Genomic DNA, 18,477 nt, shown 5'->3' on the forward strand with positions numbered 1-18,477 from the left:
CACTGGTCTGGGGAGGGCTTTGCATCCCTAAGATTTCACTGTAGTCAGTGGAGAGAGATGGCAACTCCCAGCTCAGCTCAAATTGCAGGTACGTGAAAGCGCTTCACTGGAAAGGCTCTTTTCTCTCTCTGTGACTTTGGAAAGAACCCAGGTAATGAAGACAGATACAGATAGACAACAGCTGCAGAAAAAATCTCCTCTTTTCCTTTCTTCTTTGTATCAGTCATTGCTGTAAGGAGATGCTCACACACACACATACACACACATGCACACACACACATGCACTCTGTCCCCACTGTGACTTTTTACAGACCAGGAATCAAGTCCCAGGAAATGCAAGATACCTCTGTGAGACCTGGAGTCAGGCCAGGGCCCTGAGACCTAAATGTACTACAAATACATATATGTTTATATGCTTTACACAACAAATGTGTAAATGCTTGCATGGCATAAAGTACATAAATCAGCTTTGCATTCATGCTACCATGGTGTTCTTAGAATAAACAGCCCTTGCACGCCAGCAATATAGATGTCTGGAAGACTTTGGTTTGGTGCAACTTGCACTGAATGTGTGTTTAGGGAAATATTGTATGAGGAAGAGAACTGTATATTCCAGGCTAATGCTGGGATTATGTGTCATCTGACTCAGCAGCTCTGGGGCATTAACTGACATCGTGTATCAGGTTAGGTTAATAATCTACCACTTGGTTCTGCTTGAGCGGATCTGTGTGCTTAGGCTAGAGATCAGTAACAAACACAGAGTCTCAGAGGGAAAGGATTAGCTGGTCTGTGATCAGCAGGATGGCACTTGCACCACAAGATGTACAGACTTAATGCCTGGACATGCTATGAATCAGAAGCTACATCTGGAAAGTAGCGATACAAATCTGACTCTCCAGGGATGCCCACATCAATGAAAGCAGTCTTGGATGACAAAATGACAGATACTGTCAACTTGGATGGGATATTACCAGAATGGGAGAAAAACTTAAAGGATATAAAAATACCTGCTTGTTTTAACAAGATGCCCCAAGATACTGGGAAGACTTTCCCTCACTCCAAACAAGTTGGGAATTACCTAGTAGGCAAAATGATCAACAAGGGCTCCTTTGCCAAGGTGATGGAGGGGCTGCACATCCCCACAGAGGAGAAGGTAAGCTCCTAATGGGAGGGTACCATGCACTAGGAATCGCAAGTAACCTCACACTAACATGTCAGAAAATTTCAGACCGTTTAATCTGCAAACCACAATCTACTCAGTGAATTATCCTCTGAACCTTATCCTCATAAATTAACCTCATAAATTGAGTTTATTGCTAGTGTATAATCAGTCACATGTGTGAATATGTATTGAGTGCAACTGTTTTCACAATTATAAAACAATATAGACAACAAAGATACCATCCTGCTTAAAGAGAACAGGTTGATGGCATAAGGACAATTTCAAATCTGCTTTCCTTGATAATCCTCATTGAGTAATTAGTGCCATGTACCTGACCTTTAAAGCTATGGACAACACTTACTGAAAAGCCAGCCACTCCAACAGCAATCATTTATATGGGAGGACACAGATAACATCTGTTATCTCTAGCTCCATCAGGCTGAAATAGTGTACCACTAGAAATAACTGTGGAAAGGTAGATTGCTATCAAGTGGCTTTTTGATTTTTACTTTTCTTGTGGCATCAGTAGTTTCAATGGCTGATTAGCTTCCCCAACTGCAGTGTCTAATCCCAGCCCATTATAGCCAATAGTTGCTTTTAGACTGAGTCAGGAGGGAGCATGTTAGAAAAAAGATGTGGTATAGTACAGATGCAGTTACCAGTCAGGCACATAGGGATTTTTTGCATTTGAGAACATTTAATATATGCGTATTTATTAATGCAATCCGCGATAGATATGTCAGAGTTCAGCCTTCCCGTTTTGGCATTCAAGAGAAATTAAAAGGGTATTCTTTATTCGGGAATGTCTCCCTCTGTGATACTGATTATCAACGTCATGTCAAAACCAGCTTCTCTCACATGTCAGCTTAATCCCCATCCTTTTGAAAATTAATCAGGATTGCAAAGCTTGTTGCCAATTTGCATATATCCTGCAATTTAGGTAGCCATAAAAGTCATCAACAAGAGAAAAGCCAAGAAAGATTCCTATGTTTTAAAACACATGAAGCGTGAGCCACGGATACACCAGATGATTAAGCACCCCAATGTTGTTCGGCTATATGAGACCTTGGAGACTGATAACTCCTATTACATGGTGATGGAGCTGTGCCTCGGCGGAGACCTCCTGGACAGAATTTGTGACAAAAAGAGGCTGACGGAAAGAGAAGTAAGGAGATACACTAGGCAAATTCTGTCTGCAGTTGAGCACCTGCATTGCCAGGGGATTGTTCACAGGTAAGATCTTTTCCCCCTTCCAAACAACAGTAAGAAAAGAAAGTGTACAAGAACATAGAATGCTCTTCTTGACTGAGAACATTAATTTTCCCTGATAAAAACAGGGATTGCAAAGAAGACTATGTTCTCTCAGCCCATCTTAATAAAGCAGTCCTTGGGGTATAAAGTTACAAAGTCCAGGAATAAGAGCTGATGAGTGCAACAAATCAATATTTTGCCATGATTATCTCAGAATTAGCTGGTGACAGACATGTATCTAATTCAAATATTTCAGTGTGGCTATGCATATAAATACTGATTTCAACTGGTTAGCCACAACATACAGAAATAACCACACATCACTCCAGACAGAAGATTGAGGAATCAATGCTTGCGCAGAGGACATGGTTTTGCAGGTCCAGGTCTGTGGCAGACTTTTGTATTATGGGGACAGATCACAACTTCAGCCACTGCTAGAGGAACCTGAGCAGCCCATGCCAGGAGAGCTGATCTTCTTCCCCTTACCACGGATCTTGGTGCATATGCCAAGAGCAGCAGAATAAGGACTTCCATTTTAGGTGGGAGAATACGCAAGAAGCAGATTTTCCCACTATTTTTCTGGTTTACTTCATAATTCATGGTCAAGCAAATCCTTAATTTTAAATGGTAAATGCACTCATCATGAAAGCCCCCAGGACCTAGCAAGTAATCCAGTTGACTGTATCATTACAGCAACCATGAAACAAATAAGCTGTGAATGTGATGGATCAGCATTTACAAGTGTTTTGTGACTTGACATGCTTGCAACCCAACACTTAATTTTACTGGATTTCTTAATTAGTAAGGAATGGACAAGAAAGAAATAGTCAGTATCTGACCTAGAGAATTTAAACAAACAAACAAAACCTACCAGAAAATAAACACAAGGGGCTTCACCCATTTAGTCCAGACTGGTATTTCTGCCTTGCTGGTTCCCTAACTAATCTATTTTACAGTGTTTCTTCAGTGCTCATGATCATAACTTTTATGTTCTTTCCATGACAACGTTCTTTATGAATTTCTCAAGTTCTCTTCCCTTCTTTTTGTTTGGAAACAAATCTTCCCATTGATCAGGGGAGTGGAATGACTTCTTCCCTTACTTTTATCTTCTTCTGTTGGTAACATTTTGCTGGGAAAGATTTGCAAGAGAGAGTTTTTCTGCACACCCTGAGAGTAACCAGGTACAAAGTGGTGTGAGCTTCTCTGGAGACTTGGTTTAACTATCAAGCCACCCTAACCAAACAAAAATTCATCCCTGGCTCTCAAGTGCCTTGTCATAGGGTTTATGAAGTTGCATAGTCCAGCAGGAGCCCAGACGCATTGCTAGGTCGCAGGTGTAGATTTGATCAGCAGTACCTGCTGCTAGGTTTGAGATTCAGAGCTATGGCCTTGATGTCATACCAGAAGCAGACTGGGAAGGATCTGGAAGGGCTTCCCTGCTCAGCTCCAGCTGCAGTGATTTATAGCAACTCTCTCCGGAGGTTAAACTGATGAGGGTAATTGTGGGTGTATCCTCTTCTGAAAATAAGGCATCAATGTTTCCAGAAGGATGAGCACAGAAATAGGAAAGTTACCTCACAAAGTCAGTCTGATTTTCTCATCTAAGCACTGAGCAAAGCTCAACACTTTGCAGGAAAGGACGATTCCCAAGCTGCCTGGTGGGAAGAGCTGGTAAATTCACACCAGGGATCATGGTTCATGAGATGGATAATTGTGTGCCAATGCTTGGGTCTATGCCCGGGACCCCTTTGTTTCACTAAAATGGAGGTGCCTGGTGACTGCAAGGTCTCATTCCTAAGTGATGAGCTTAGGAATTTGCTAATTTAATTTACTTTTGCTCAGTAGTGTCTTGTGGGCGTTTTTGATTTTTAACCCTGGGACATACCTTGGAAAAACAGTATTTTATATTGTCTTAGTAATATACTTAATGGAAAACTAGCCAGTTTTGTAACTATTGTTAGTCCAAACCAATATCACTCATCAGAAATCCTGTGCTATGTTCTGACAGCTATTTCGTTTCTTGAGATTTACTTTTCCTATTCAGCACTAAAATCAACACTGATCCCACAAAGCCTTATGGCTTAAATTAAGGTTGAGTCTACATTTCACAGTAAAGGTAGTACCTTTCTTGTCCACACAAGATCACAGTTGATTTTGATGCCACAGATGCCAGAATGATACATAGGATGGAGCACTGACTCCCTTGCCTATTCTCCCAGTATACAGCATTTTACTGTGGCAGATATAGGAAGGCTCAGGCACAAGATCAGGTTCAACAGCTTCACAAGCTCATCACCTGAGCTCTGCTAACTATCCCTATGCCTGCTCTAGACATGGCCAAGTGGTGAGGTAATGCATCTGATCTTAAAAACCTCAAATAAAGACATATAAGCTAAATCACATTACTTCGCAATTGGATTGGCCTAGCGCATGCACAGCACACAGTCAGCTACCAAATCTTAAAGGTGGAGCTTGCTAACTGACAGTAACTTGCTTGTATGTACAGTTCCTAATTTCTCCTGGATATTTTTCCTGGATATTTTCCCTTCTCCCATATAAAAGTGTCATATATCCTTTAGAATCACTACTGGACCAAAGACCTGGAGAAGCATCACAAGCTGCTCTCTAGGCACTCTCTCTGAAGTCCCCATGAGAATAAGTTCATGATGTTGCTTAAACTTACAACATTTCTGGGAAAGTTTCCTTTGGAAAAAAAAAGAACAAGATGTATCTGATGCAAGATAACTTCTGACACTATGTAAACTTTAATAGTGACCATTATCATGTTTTTCAGGCAAGAAAGCATATGGTTTTTTAAACTGTATGAGCACTCAGACTACAGAGAAGTTGTGGCAATACAATGTAACATTTAATTGTAGTGTAGTAAAGTCATCGGAGTGCACTGTGGGGTGCTAAATCCGATGGAAATGTCAGATTTGCAGTGTCATGAAACACAACTAGTTTAAACGACACAGTTTTAGTGCATGGGGCTATGTCACTGGGATAAGCTATGAACAAAGTTATCTACCTCCCAGCTTTTGGGCACTGGCTTATTTGCCACTCCAGAAAACATGCTATTCAAATGAAAATCGATTAAAAAGTTATCATTAAAACCATCTCCATCCCATTCTCAGCTTGGGGCAGCAGAGGGTTTTGAGTGCAATGCTGTCCCACCCAGAACCACTCATTGCGACCACCAGGTGCACCTCCAGACTTAATTCCCTGGAGCAGCACAGAGCTGTTTGTGCAGCACCAGTCCTCCCAGCCCTTGATACTTGCTCCTGTCCTTGTTCCCATCCCTCCTTCTGGTTTGTCCTCCTGTACTGTCCGAGGTCTTTGGGCTGACAAAGGTGCTTCATGACTTCAGAGTGAGTGGAAGGGAAATCTACTTCTGAAACTTGCTCTGTCCTACCGTGCCAGCCACAGAGTCAAGGGAAGCCCCCAGCAGCATGCAGGAGGCCATGATGGGAGTCAGCAAAGCATCCCAGGCTTCTGGACCAGCTCCTAACACTCACATTACACTGGCTGAGGATTCCTCCATGTCGCAAAAGATTTCAGCTGCCACTTCAGGTGCTCCCCACAGCAAAGCAATATTCTGCCTTTTGGTTTGAATTTGTAAGGATATAAATGTTCCCACAATAAGCAAGTAAGCACTTCAGCCAGCTAACGGCATTTTTCCTGCAGCTCTAAATTACATCCTCCTCCAGAGTCAGCTGATAGTGGCTGAACCTGTTTATATAAACATCACTGCAGAGATGGCTTCACCTTCAAGGTATCTGTCCCAGACCCTCTTTGTACACCTCCCCTCTTCTGCAAGCAAGGCAAACCTCACTTTCCAGTTCCCTTCTCATTCTTCATATCTCTCAGGCATGATCTACTCAAAAAGAAAGCAGAAATACTCAGAAGTGCTCAGTACTTCAAACAAAGACAAAAAACTCCCTAGTCCAACTATGTGCAACTTTCTTTTTCACTCAAAAGAAGAAATAAATGCAGTTCATTTTTTAAAAATGAGTAGAAGGGATGATTCCTAAAATGAATGGTTTATTTAAAATATATACTCATAAAATATTCCCTGAAATACAGAAAGCATCCATTTTCCCAAATGAAAACTTCAGAAAGGAATAAGGATCTTGTTACGATTGTAGGCAGAGCTGTGCAGAACTATTGTTATTATTTCAGTTAAACTCTGGTAAAAACTATCTGCAAACAGCTGGGGCATCAGGCATCTTAAAGTTTCTTTTCTGTCTTCATTTCAGGGACCTAAAAATTGAAAATTTTCTTCTTGATGAGAACAACAACATCAAAATTGTTGGTAGGTGCATGTTATCTGTGAAGCTTGTTTTCAGCTTTTTATTTATTTTATTTTTTGAACTGGCCTTCAGTGACAGTTCAGCCTCTGTTTAAACAGCACATTTTATGAGAGAGCTTGTGATTATTCAATAAACATCTTCGAGCTTTTAGAATAAATAAAAGTTATGAAGTATAACTTAACAACTTGTTTATTTGAGCTTTAACTAAAACATATTTTTAAGAGAACAAGGAAAACAGTTTTGCCTATTGTTTTCCCTTGTGTGTTGCTGGAGAAGCAAGAAACAATTACAGCTTTTATGTGTAGAAAGCTGTTCCTAGCAGAACTGATTTGTAGGCAAAGAAATAAATCTTCTGGGATGAAACACAGGTATGGACACATTAGCTTCTGTCAAGTCATTACTCTAACTAGAAACATCATCATTTGGTATGTGTTTAAAAACAAAACAAAACAAAACAAAACAACCTCAGACTGCTTTGGTCACTAACAGAAATCTTGCTAGTGTTGTGAAGCAAACATTTATAAAAATGGGGGAATTTGCACCAAGCAGTTAACACAGCTCAGAGAAACATTAATTTTATTCTATGGAAACCGCACAGAAAAATCCCCGCAAGGGAAGCTCGCTCCTAGAGACGCCACATGTTTAACCCAGTGTTTCCCAAACTTTTAAAAGCTTAACACCTCTGAGAAAAAAGGCACCAACTCTTCACCCCTGTTTTACAGCCAGCCGCTCCTTTATAATCACACCTTTCTCTTCCCTCCCCCCTGCACACATGCACATATACAGAGAAAAAGGCTTAAGTTAGCACATTTTACCCCATGTTTACAACAAGGCTAAAGCACACCCAGCTGAACCGAATGCTGTAGCTCATTAAGCTATGGTAATGCAGCTGTTTAGCTAAGATCTCGCACTAGCATATAGTCACCTGAGGCAACCTAAAATAGCTAAATCAAAACCAACCAAACCAGACCCATGGCTGGGTAACTTCACTGTTACTCCTCTGCTAATTCATGGCACATTTATTTGAACGCAAATTATCATCAACAGATGCTATAACTAGCTGCTCTTTTCATCTTTATCCTGTCTTCAGACAGTTGGTAATTTTGAGAAGAGACTAAAACTTATTTGCCTTTGTTTTTGTGATGATCAGATTTTGGACTGAGCAATACTGCAAAGTTTGAGGGTCTCTCCCAGGAGCTGTTACATACCCGGTGTGGAAGTCTAGCTTATGCTGCCCCAGAACTCCTTGCTCATAGGAAATATGGTCCAAAGGTGGATGTCTGGTCCATGTAAGTAGATCTAAAAATATACTTATCAAAACACCCTCAGGTTTAGGCAAGACTCTGATATAAATGGGTTGGTGGTGCTCAACTTTGGGTCATCAACACAAAAGCAGAGATATATTGGAGAAGGTTTGCCAGAAAAAAAACCTTATGGGTGTGGAAAAAAGTATCTTGAAATGTGTATCCATTGCAAAACTATAAATAAAAAAAAACAAATGAGCAATACACATGCTATTCAGGAGAAACCCTGTGACAGGGGAAGTCAGCAGAAGGTGGGATATCTGGATCTAGAAGCCTGTTCTGAGAAGACAGTGAAAGAGCTGATATCTGAGTAACTTCTGTCGAAATCAGAAGCCCTGTGCTGACAAGTGGACGTTTTCTGTCTAAGGTATGTTTTGCCAAAAGAAGAAATCTAAACAGAAAAATTGAGTGTCAGGGACACACAGACCAAAGATGCAGAGCTATGGAGACCTTCATCCACACCTTAGCTAGGCCCTTTATACCACATTATGATAAAAAGGTGGAGTTATTTGCTTCATAGGTGGCACAAACCTGAATGGACTCCATTTTTCTTGTTCATTACATCTACAGGATATATCTCTTATAATAAAGAATAATGCAGAAGGTGCTGTCAGAAGAGTGATTTTTCACACAAATTATCTTAGACTTTTAAGTGCATTTGCAGTTTTCAGCTTGCAGCCAGGTTGTGGGTGTTTTACTTTTTTGACAGTTTTTCTAGGTGGAGCCAAGAAAATAAGAGTATATTAGATTGATTTTTGTTTCATTTGATCTTCATGGATCTTGATAGCAGAGTGGCTCTCCATGTCCATCATTTGTCCACAGGCAGTTCATGTTTACCTATACATATAGGTATGTATACCTATATGTGCCCTTGTATCAGCTTCTCCTCAGCTGTTTTGATAGTGACCATATGCCCGGGTCTGTGTTCCACCTAGAATTCATTTTTTAAGCCTATTTCTAGTAAGTGTGATTCAGGGCATAGAAGATGAGCATGAGTAATATCAACTAAGACAAATCTTCATCTAGTGCATTAAGATTAAAAAACCCAGTATCTGATCAGATGTACCTTCATTCAGACTCCTTCCACCTATTTACAATTATAATTCCCTGCAGCACCTTAACTAACAAGTGGTAGAGTAAAAATCCAGCTGTTGAATCCAGTGGTAAAAGCCCATGGATTTCAAACAGCTCACAAGACATTTTGTCTTAGAAGTGCCACCTCCCATCCTGCCCCACAACCATATTTATCTACAGGTTCTTTATGTTTTGCTTCTGTTCAACACAAAACACTGTATTTGATCAAAACCCAAACGTGGACACCTGCCAGAAGGAATGGGAGGCCTGGATGTACAGAGATGCTCTGAACTGTGATGTTCCACTTGCTTGACCAGCAGAAGAATACCAAGTGTCCTTGTGGAGTTCTCAACATTCTTTACTAAACTGTGTATCCACAGAGGACAAAGTGTTTTAGTCTGCCTTACAGGATTGCTGGTACCTACATATAGTCATCTGATTCAGATATCTAAAATAGAAGCTTGGCATTCCTATATGCTCAAAAGAGAAAGAGGATTCTATATATATAATGTACATTATTCCTCTCCAGACTTGCTTCTGGCAGACGTACTATATATTAGGACTTTGACCTAATAATGATTCTTACACCTCAGCTTCCTCTGAATTTACAGGGTATGAATGGTATACAACATGAAGGATGAAGGGACAAATTCTACCAAATTACTTCAGTATAAGTCTGGATTTCAAGAGTGCTACGCTGAATTTATGTGGACATTACACAGATGAATCAGGTCTAGAGGATGCTGTCAGCACTTAAATAGGATAATACTCATTTTACATTTCAGATGTCTGAATGAGGGAAAAGCAGTAATATTAGAACCATTTACCGACCTCAGTCTTTTAACAAACATCACGTAACAGGTCAAGGGCTATATAAAACTTATATATGGCCCTTGGTGTTTAACATGGACATATTCTGCATCTTAGGCATAAAACATATTTACTATATAAATCTGAATTGTTCACATTATTGTAGTAGAAAAGGGAATTCTGATGGACTAAAATATTAATTAGAAAAATAAGTGACTTCTATTGTCACAAAATAAGTAAAGGATTACAGATTGACTGGACTCTGGAATCAAAAGATTTCAGTGTAGTGCAGAAATACTGACTTTATGCAGCAGGACTGACAAGGAGTTGTTACAACAGGAACCAGAAAGCCATGTTCCATCAAAAGCACATTCAGAAAACCAACCAGATTCAACTGCTATACAGCTAAGGCTCCTATGAGGCAACAGCAAACAGCAGTGCCTGTTTTGCCTAATCATGACTTTTGTGCATAAGATTTTAAAGATTCTTTGGAGGACTGGAAAGTGATTAGCTTTCATGCACCAGCTGAATTGAGGAAACAGCTGCTGTATTCAAACCAAGATAGTTCAGTGGGACAGTGGAAGAGCAGTTTGTTACTGTTAATAGACTTTCAAGTTTAACATGCCATCAGATTCCAGCTACAATTAACACTAAGTGCATTACTGTTAACTAGCTACAGTCTGTACAGAAGATTTTAGAAGAGATTTTAGGATGGCAGCTCCATCCATTCCCCAAATTCCCATACTTTGGGGATTTCCCCATCCAGTAGGCTGATGAAAAGAACTATTGCTAGTTTAAAGCACCAATCATGTATATCATCACCAGCAATTTAAAGTGAATGGTAGTGTTTGCAGTGTTGAAAAGAAAAATGTATTTAATGTTGTAATGACATTAGAGATCCATTTGCACTGCATATTATTCCACTCATCAGAGAATATTCAGGGGCTCTTCTCTCACTTCAACTCCAGCCACATTTAATCCACGTGTTATTATGTATTATAGAATGACAATTCTTGCTACTTCAGTCAACTCAATGTCATCTCATTGCAGCATGTTTCCTCTGTATCTGTGTACAATTTTACACAAAGGATTCATCAGAAAAGTTTTGGAAGGCATTACATTCAAGGACTAGATTTATCAGCAGGTGTGGTAAAGTGAGAAGAGATTAATCTCACCTAAATTTAGCCATTTAACAGCCAAGCATCTGGGTTATACCAGGCAGTGAGTGTCCCGTTATTGTTAGTGCAGTGAGATAGCTCATCTCCTGAGATAGTTATCTGTCACCTAAAATAGCTGTATAACATAGCTGTGATGAATCTCTCTTGGAATGGCCCATCTCTTTCCATTGACAACTACTGATATCTAGGTTTTAGCTAAAGTGAGGCAAGATAAGTCCATTTATCCATAGGTCACTGTTCAAATGCAATCCAATGCATAGAATAAGGTACCAACATTTTTGCAGGGTTTTTCAATGGTGCCATCATCTTCATGGTTTTTCAACTGTCTGAAAACATTAAAAAAAAGGTTGCAGTTGTGCACACCAAGAGCAGATCTGTTTAAGAGATAACATTTTCATCATATGCACTAATTTATGAACCAGATCAACTAAATTAGAACTGCCTGGATTCCTACAATGACTGTCTTGACTGAGTTCAATAGAGAAATGGCAAAGGATGGCAAAGAGAAGTGCTGTTGTGGTGGTGCAGCTCAGCTGGAGCAAGGAAGTACCATGGAGAGTGTTCAAGGAAACCTCCCTGTTCGCAACCTCAGGACAGCCAAGCAAGATTGCCAAACGTTGGTACATCTCCAAACTGAATGGCAAACCTTCACAAAGTTTGCTGATCACGACTAGCAGACTGTTAGTCTTTCACAAGAGTTAAAGTTTTAAGTCTTTAGCCAACAGCAAGCTGTTACCAAACGAATGCCTTCTAGGCATAAGTCACACCTAATTTAGCAATCTGAGCAAAGCAAGAAGAACTGAATTACTATTTGGAACAAGATCTATCGCATCAGTCCCAGCCCTGTGTTGTCACTCAGTCTCCAAACCAAAATGCTTTATTCTGCTGGGCTGGGTACACTACACTAACACTCCAATGAGCTTATTTTAAAAATAAACAGCAGGTTTCCACTTTCAACACTGCAGGCTTTCCAGTCACTCACTGTACAGTCTATTTTATACACGCTTCCCACAACATTCTTTTCTCGATAAAATAGCATCTACACAAAGAAAAAAGGCATAAAATGTGTATTCAGTACAAATTGCTGCTTAGAGGTAATTTGCAGCCTCATTCTTGATACTGAAGGCAAATCTCTGAATCCAGACTCATAACTTTGTGGGATTTTTAAATAAGTATTTATTAGCATTATATGAAGCTGTGATGTTTGTCTTTTTCTTTGACAGAGGAGTAAGCATGTTTGCTATGCTAACTGGCACATTACCCTTCACAGTGGAACCTTTTAATATCAAGCAACTACATCAAAAGATGTTAACTGGAGAAATCAGCCCTATTCCATCAGATATCTCCCCTGGTAAAGCACTCCAATTTTTATACAGAATACTGATGTATAAAAGGTCTAACCCATGTAATAAAGTGAATATAGCAATAACGCAATCTTCTGGAAAATAAGAGGTACCTTTCCCAGTTGCTTTGTTTGCATTTAGAAATAACTTTTATATGCCTTAGGCAAGATCTCTTTATCACAGGCTAGTAGGAAAATAACATTGTTTTCTCTTCACTATTCTTGGTTCTTATTTACAGGGGGAATAAAATGTACATTGTTTTTACATAAGTGGAGCAGCTGTGCAGTGAATGAGAACACTGTCATGTTTAGTATGTCCTGTGCTGTGTGCCAGGCATTCTTTCCTGTTTTTCTCAAAAATCAGTTATCAAAACCTTAGATAATTTTTTCCTGAAGGGCTTATCTTTTGGCTACTGCCAGAACCCACAACATTGAGATAATTAAAGAAACAGGAGGGCTATTTTTTTATAGTGTCTGTTCATATTTTTCATGAGAAAGAACTAATATACAACATTTTTCAATTAGTTTTACCGGCAATCTTTAATGAGGCACAGTCCGTGAAGTCTTTTAGGACAGCCGGGAAAGATAGTTCTCAAAAGCCTGAATTACAGCCCATGGCTCTAAAACCCCAGAGTCAGGCTGTATATATACACTCTGGGTTATCAGTACAAAATTTACTTGCTCAAAGCTCAGAATTCTGCTGCTTTACAATGATTCCTAAACACTTCTGGTTTTAGTTCCTATTTTCTCTCCACCTGGAAGGCATCTTCTCTGTTGACAGTCAGTCTTGGGCCCCTTCTCAGAGTCGTTATCTGACCAAGTCAGAAAGCAGAGCAGAATGAGACATATTTTGCCCAGCTATCTACCAGCATGAGTCCAGATCTCCCCATCGTTTTGAGCAGCTTTGCTCTAACATTAAGCAAGAATGAGCCCAAGAACCAAGATTAGCTTCAGTGGCTGCCTGCAGCTAAATGCTGAGAAGCAGCAGACAGTTCCAGACTAAGCTAGCTGGATCTAGTCTGGAGTTACAGTGTTAAGATAATGTGATGATTCAATTTCTTTTCTCCCCCTGTAAATGGTATGAGGATATCTACCATAGCTGTCCAGAATGTTTGTACATTAGTGTCTCATTTATCTTTCTTTGGAGATTGGTTGCCAGATAGCAGCTCCATTTTTCTACAAGCCCTCCATAGCTGCAATTATTATATTTCTAATTTTTCTTATTTATGCTATTGTTATAGCTTCTACTAATAAATGCATTATTTCTGCTTTTCTACAAAGCCCACACAGTTAGTGGAAGATTGCGGATAACTCCATTGTTCCCTCACCCATTGGGAATTTAGTGAGAAAGCAGTAGTAAACAAGCTTTGCATACTTTGGATCTAAATTTTTCTGAAGGAGATTACAAGTGAAAGGAGCAGTATGTTCCCAGTTTAATCCTCACTTGCCATTTTGCTCATTTCAAAACATCCCCAAGGAATATGGAAGAATTCAGTAGAGTTTTCCCAAGAAGCAGGAAAAAAAAAAAAAAAAAAAAAAAAAAAGAGGGACTTTATACAGTGTTGGAACTGAGTGATAGACATATGGGAATGTTTGAGCTTTCTCTGTCCCAACTCCAGGAAGCCAAAGCACAACACGTCATCTGAGCACATGGGTCCACCTCCCTGGAGTTTTATCAATGAGATTAGCTTCTTTGTGTGAGGAACGTAACTCCTGGGTAGTCAGCTGGCACAGAAGTGCCCCTTCCCAGAACCTTGATCAACTGCTGAGTGAGCACAATGCTGAGATTGCTACTGATGCCACAGGCTGCATTCACTGGGGTAAATCAAGCAAATTAGGAAGTGAGGTCCAGTGTTGTATCTACAGCAGCACCCATAGGTCCATAGCATGCCTCCTGGCACGGTTTGATCCATGCTGCCCACCCTGCTCTGGCATCCCTGGGGGAGCAGGGTCACCACACAGGACCACAGCAGTCTCAGAGGAGAGCCAGAGCTGTTTTATTCAGCAGTCCAGAGGCAAGCCTAGAAACTGGATTTTAGCTGAGGTTTTTACACTGTGGAGAAGCAGAGCAAGTGCCACATTTCTGAAAAAGGAAAATTTTGCACTCCCCAAATAATCTGATATTACTAGTAAACAAGCCATTTTATCTGAATACTGCACAGGAGCTGTACACTTCATGCAGTTGTTACTTGAGCCTGACCCTGCTAAGAGGCCTGGAGTCACAGAAGCAATAAAAAACAAATGGCTGAATGAAGGCTTCACCAGGAAAATACCAAATGCTGCTACCTATGAGAACAGGTAACAATATTCACATCTCTCTTCTAGCTTGGAATTTCAGGATTCAAAATTTGGGGGGACAAAGTGTTGGGGTTTTTATGAAATTTTTTGTTTTGTTTATTTTAGAAGACTTTTGTTATCTGCTTGGGACTGTTCCAAAATGGCAGAATTTTATTTCAGAAAACACCACATCAACTTTTCTAACCATGGATAAATTTTATACGAGAGGAAACATTCTTATAGAACTGCTTATATTCACTGTATTGATAATTTTTTCCTCAGCATACCTCACTGGTGCCACTAATTTCTAAACAGTGTGCTTCTAATTCTTTCCTGCAAAACTAGGTCTTGCATGCCCACCTGAGGGAATGACATTTTTATATTACACTGAAGTTCTTGTTATTCTAATAATTTTTTTCTCATCCATCTTTGTAACTGGCCTTAACTAGTCTCCAATTTTTCTTAGCAAGCTGCTTTATGGTTTAAGATTATAGAAGTTTTAAATAGATACATGCAATATGACTCTTCACATAAATGTTGCCTACTTTTGAGATGTTATTAATCTTTCATATTGAGAGACTACCAAGTATACTTTCCATGTCTTTAAATACCTGACTTCAGTGCTGGACCTTTTACATCTTCCTCAGAGCTGAAAGTAGCCAGTCATGGGTCAAATATTTTGTGCCCAGATCATTCTGGAAAAATCAAGGGTTTACACTAATTGACAAAGAGAGTAATTTGGCCCATGTAATCAGCACCATCCACAATGATGTCTGCGGGACACAGGGCAAGTTTTCCCACCACAATCCAGGCAATCCACTGCCAGTCACAGCCAGGGCTATTAGAAATCTATGCACAATTTGTTCATTTCTCTGAGAACTGCCCACCATTCCTTCTTCCCTCCCCTCAGAGGTGTCTGTGCACATTCATACTGAAGTTTGACAAGTTGGAAAAAAATGTCTTAGGAGTCTCAGAGGCTGTTGTATTTCTAAAATACCTCTTCTAGACTCTGCTAGTCACAAAATCCTGTGAGTAAAATAATTATTATAACATAATCGGTTTTATTTCACAATCTGATTTATACGAAAATGAAAATCCTCCTGTACTTTCCTTAGTTCTTTTTTTGTCCTTTGACATTTTCCTGCCTTTGGGGCTCTTCCTGTCTTCTTATGCACACGCACACATACTATGTCTCTGTTAATCCATTTGAGACTACTGTATTGAGAATCAAAATATACACACTCGATTAAAATGAGAAATTTCTGTTTTCCATCTTTTAATTATTCAAGCTTAATCCTGGTGGGTGTCCTTTCAGAGTAATCAATTCTATCAACAATAGGATATTTAATAATGCAGTAACAGAGCCTCAGCCCAGCAGTGATGTTAGCATAGCCAGACAGAGTATTTTTGCACAACTGTGTTTCATAATTTGCCTGTAAAATCGACTTAGCCTACTCCAGCTACATCACAAAAAGTGTGTTGTCCACTTACTGTAAATTCTGACATTGTACCTGGACGCATCATTTGTATTCAAATACTTTTTCCTAATATTTCAGACTATGCCCCAGTGAATTGAATCCTGTTGTTTTAAACTACATGACAGAAATGATGGAGTTCAGTCTTTCAGAAGTTATCAACATTTTAATAAATAACAGACCCTCTCCTGCCATGGCTTCTTATTGCTTATTGCTGAAGAAACTGCTCAGGTACCAGAGAGACCGCAAAAGAGTCCAGGTAAGATATGACCGTGACAGGCATAAAGTGCTCCCTGGATTCTTAGGAGGAACATTGTGACAGCTACACAGCACACATGAAAAAGGTGGTTGTCCATGGAATGGAGACAAAACTCAACAAAAATAGTAATGAAATTGCAGATCTGGGTGCAGTCACAGGAAGCCTATGTTTGGCATTCTCAGAGGTGATTATTTTAAGATTATTTTTTTTTCCCAGAGATAAGTATACCCTTTTTTATGACTAATGAATTTTAAAAATGGGCTGCTGGTTGTAATGGGTTTGAGAATTATTTTGCTTTACATAGAAAATTGTTTTTCCGTTGGGAAAAGTAGCATTAGCATCTCAGTGACCTTGCCATCCCTTACCTTTCTGACCAGTCCATGAGGGCCTGATCCAAAGTCTAGGGAAGTGAGTGGGAAGCTGTGAAAGTTGTAAAATCTTTTCCCAGCACCTTCTTTTTATTTTGATCACTGTATCTTATGCTCAGTCTCCAGCTCCAACTCACTCAGGGACATGGAGTGAGATCAGAGGGGACAAAAACTTTATAAAAAATAAATTCAGAAAATGATGGTAATCATTGGTAAGGCCACAATTAGTTAAAAAGGCTGTAAGCTTTTCTTTTACAACCGTCTCCACTAAGGGGTTCACAACTCAGTCATAAAAATTTTGCTTCAGGCAGAAACTAGGCAGACAGGAAGCCAAATTCCAGTTTCTAACACACAAGTGCAATGGGAAAAGTTTCAGCTACAAAACAACACACTTCAGCGATTAGTCTCCCATTCAAAGCCTTCGCCCTGGAGAAGCTGTATTTTGAGAAGGTCCAGTTGACTCCTCTAGAAATTATTCAGATGAGCTTGAGCAGATCCAGATCTCCATCCCAGCACACAGCCCCAAGGTCGCAACAGCCTGTGCAGTGTTTGCAGGCAGAGCCATAACTCAAAAATATGAGTTGGGGAGAGTGTGTGTGTGTGTGTGTGTGTGTGCGTGTGCATGCTTAGCGGGAGGAGGTTTTCCTTCACATATGTGATTTTTTTCATAATATAATTTTAAATTGGATCTGCTAAATCGTAAGTCACTCAAAAAGAGCTGTATTGTGCAGGTTATTGACCAGCTTTCTTGAATCTCTGGATATCAAGCTGATTTACAGCCCCGAGAGATCTAGCCTTCCAGGCAAGTGGTAGTGTTTCACGTCCTCTATGACCTCTTTCAGCATCCTATCCGTGTGGAACAGGGAAGAGATCATGTGCATAAAGTAAGTTACAAGCTGATTAAGGGGCTGCATTCCTTCCTGCCACTCCTGGCATCAAAAATGCCCTCTTAAGGCAGAGAGTTAATCTGAATTCAAGAATAGACCCAAAATACGGATCCGATTGTAAGGTAGTATCATTACAAGTAATTGTTTTGAAGTCCTAGAATATATATTTTTCCCAGGCAGGCTGGAGCTTTTGGTAGAGCAAGGAGGAAAAGAGGGGACGTTTAAAAAAGGAATGACTGACATTTTTATTCTGTATTGACATTTTTCCAGTCAAGGTTTAAACCCAAACTGGTACTGACCCAAAATACTCTAGTCAGATACCAGCTCAAAACAGTGGTGACTTTCACGGAACCACAGAATCAGAGTGGCTGAGGTTGGCAGGGATCTCTGGAGGTCATCTGGTCCAACTCCCTTGCTCAAGCAGGGCCACCTCAGACTGGTTGCCCAGGACCATGCCCAGATGGCTTTTTAATATCTCCAAGGATGGACATTCCACAGGCTTCCTGGGCAACCTGTGCCAGTGCTTGGTCACCCTCACAGTGAAAAAGTGCTTCCTGATCTTCAGGGGGAACCTCCTGTGTTTCAGTTTGTGCCCGCTGCCTCTGGTCCTGTCACTGGGCACCACAGAGCCTGGCTCTGTCCGCTGCACCCTCTCTTCATATATTTGTAAATATTGATGAAATCCCCCTGAGCCTTCTTTTCTCCAGGCTCTCTCAGCCTTTCCTCATAGAAGATGCTCCAGTCCCTTAATCAACTCTGTGGCCCTTCACTGGACTCTCC

General features: G+C 40.2%; 1 protein-coding gene across 1 annotated transcript; it reads left to right on the forward strand.

Moving 5' to 3' along the window:
* The first annotated feature begins 913 nt into the window (after positions 1-913).
* LOC141974258 (hormonally up-regulated neu tumor-associated kinase-like) lies at positions 914-17,763 on the forward strand. The gene is made up of 8 exons (XM_074933589.1): positions 914-1,153; positions 2,103-2,395; positions 6,670-6,725; positions 7,874-8,012; positions 12,313-12,440; positions 14,594-14,729; positions 16,265-16,442; positions 17,653-17,763. Exons 1-8 carry the CDS (start codon positions 914-916, stop codon positions 17,761-17,763), a joined length of 1,281 nt encoding a protein of 426 aa, XP_074789690.1.
* Positions 17,764-18,477: the final 714 nt, after the last annotated feature.

This window comes from Athene noctua, chromosome 1 (genome assembly GCF_965140245.1).
Source record: "Athene noctua chromosome 1, bAthNoc1.hap1.1, whole genome shotgun sequence".
NCBI lineage: Eukaryota > Metazoa > Chordata > Aves > Strigiformes > Strigidae > Athene > Athene noctua.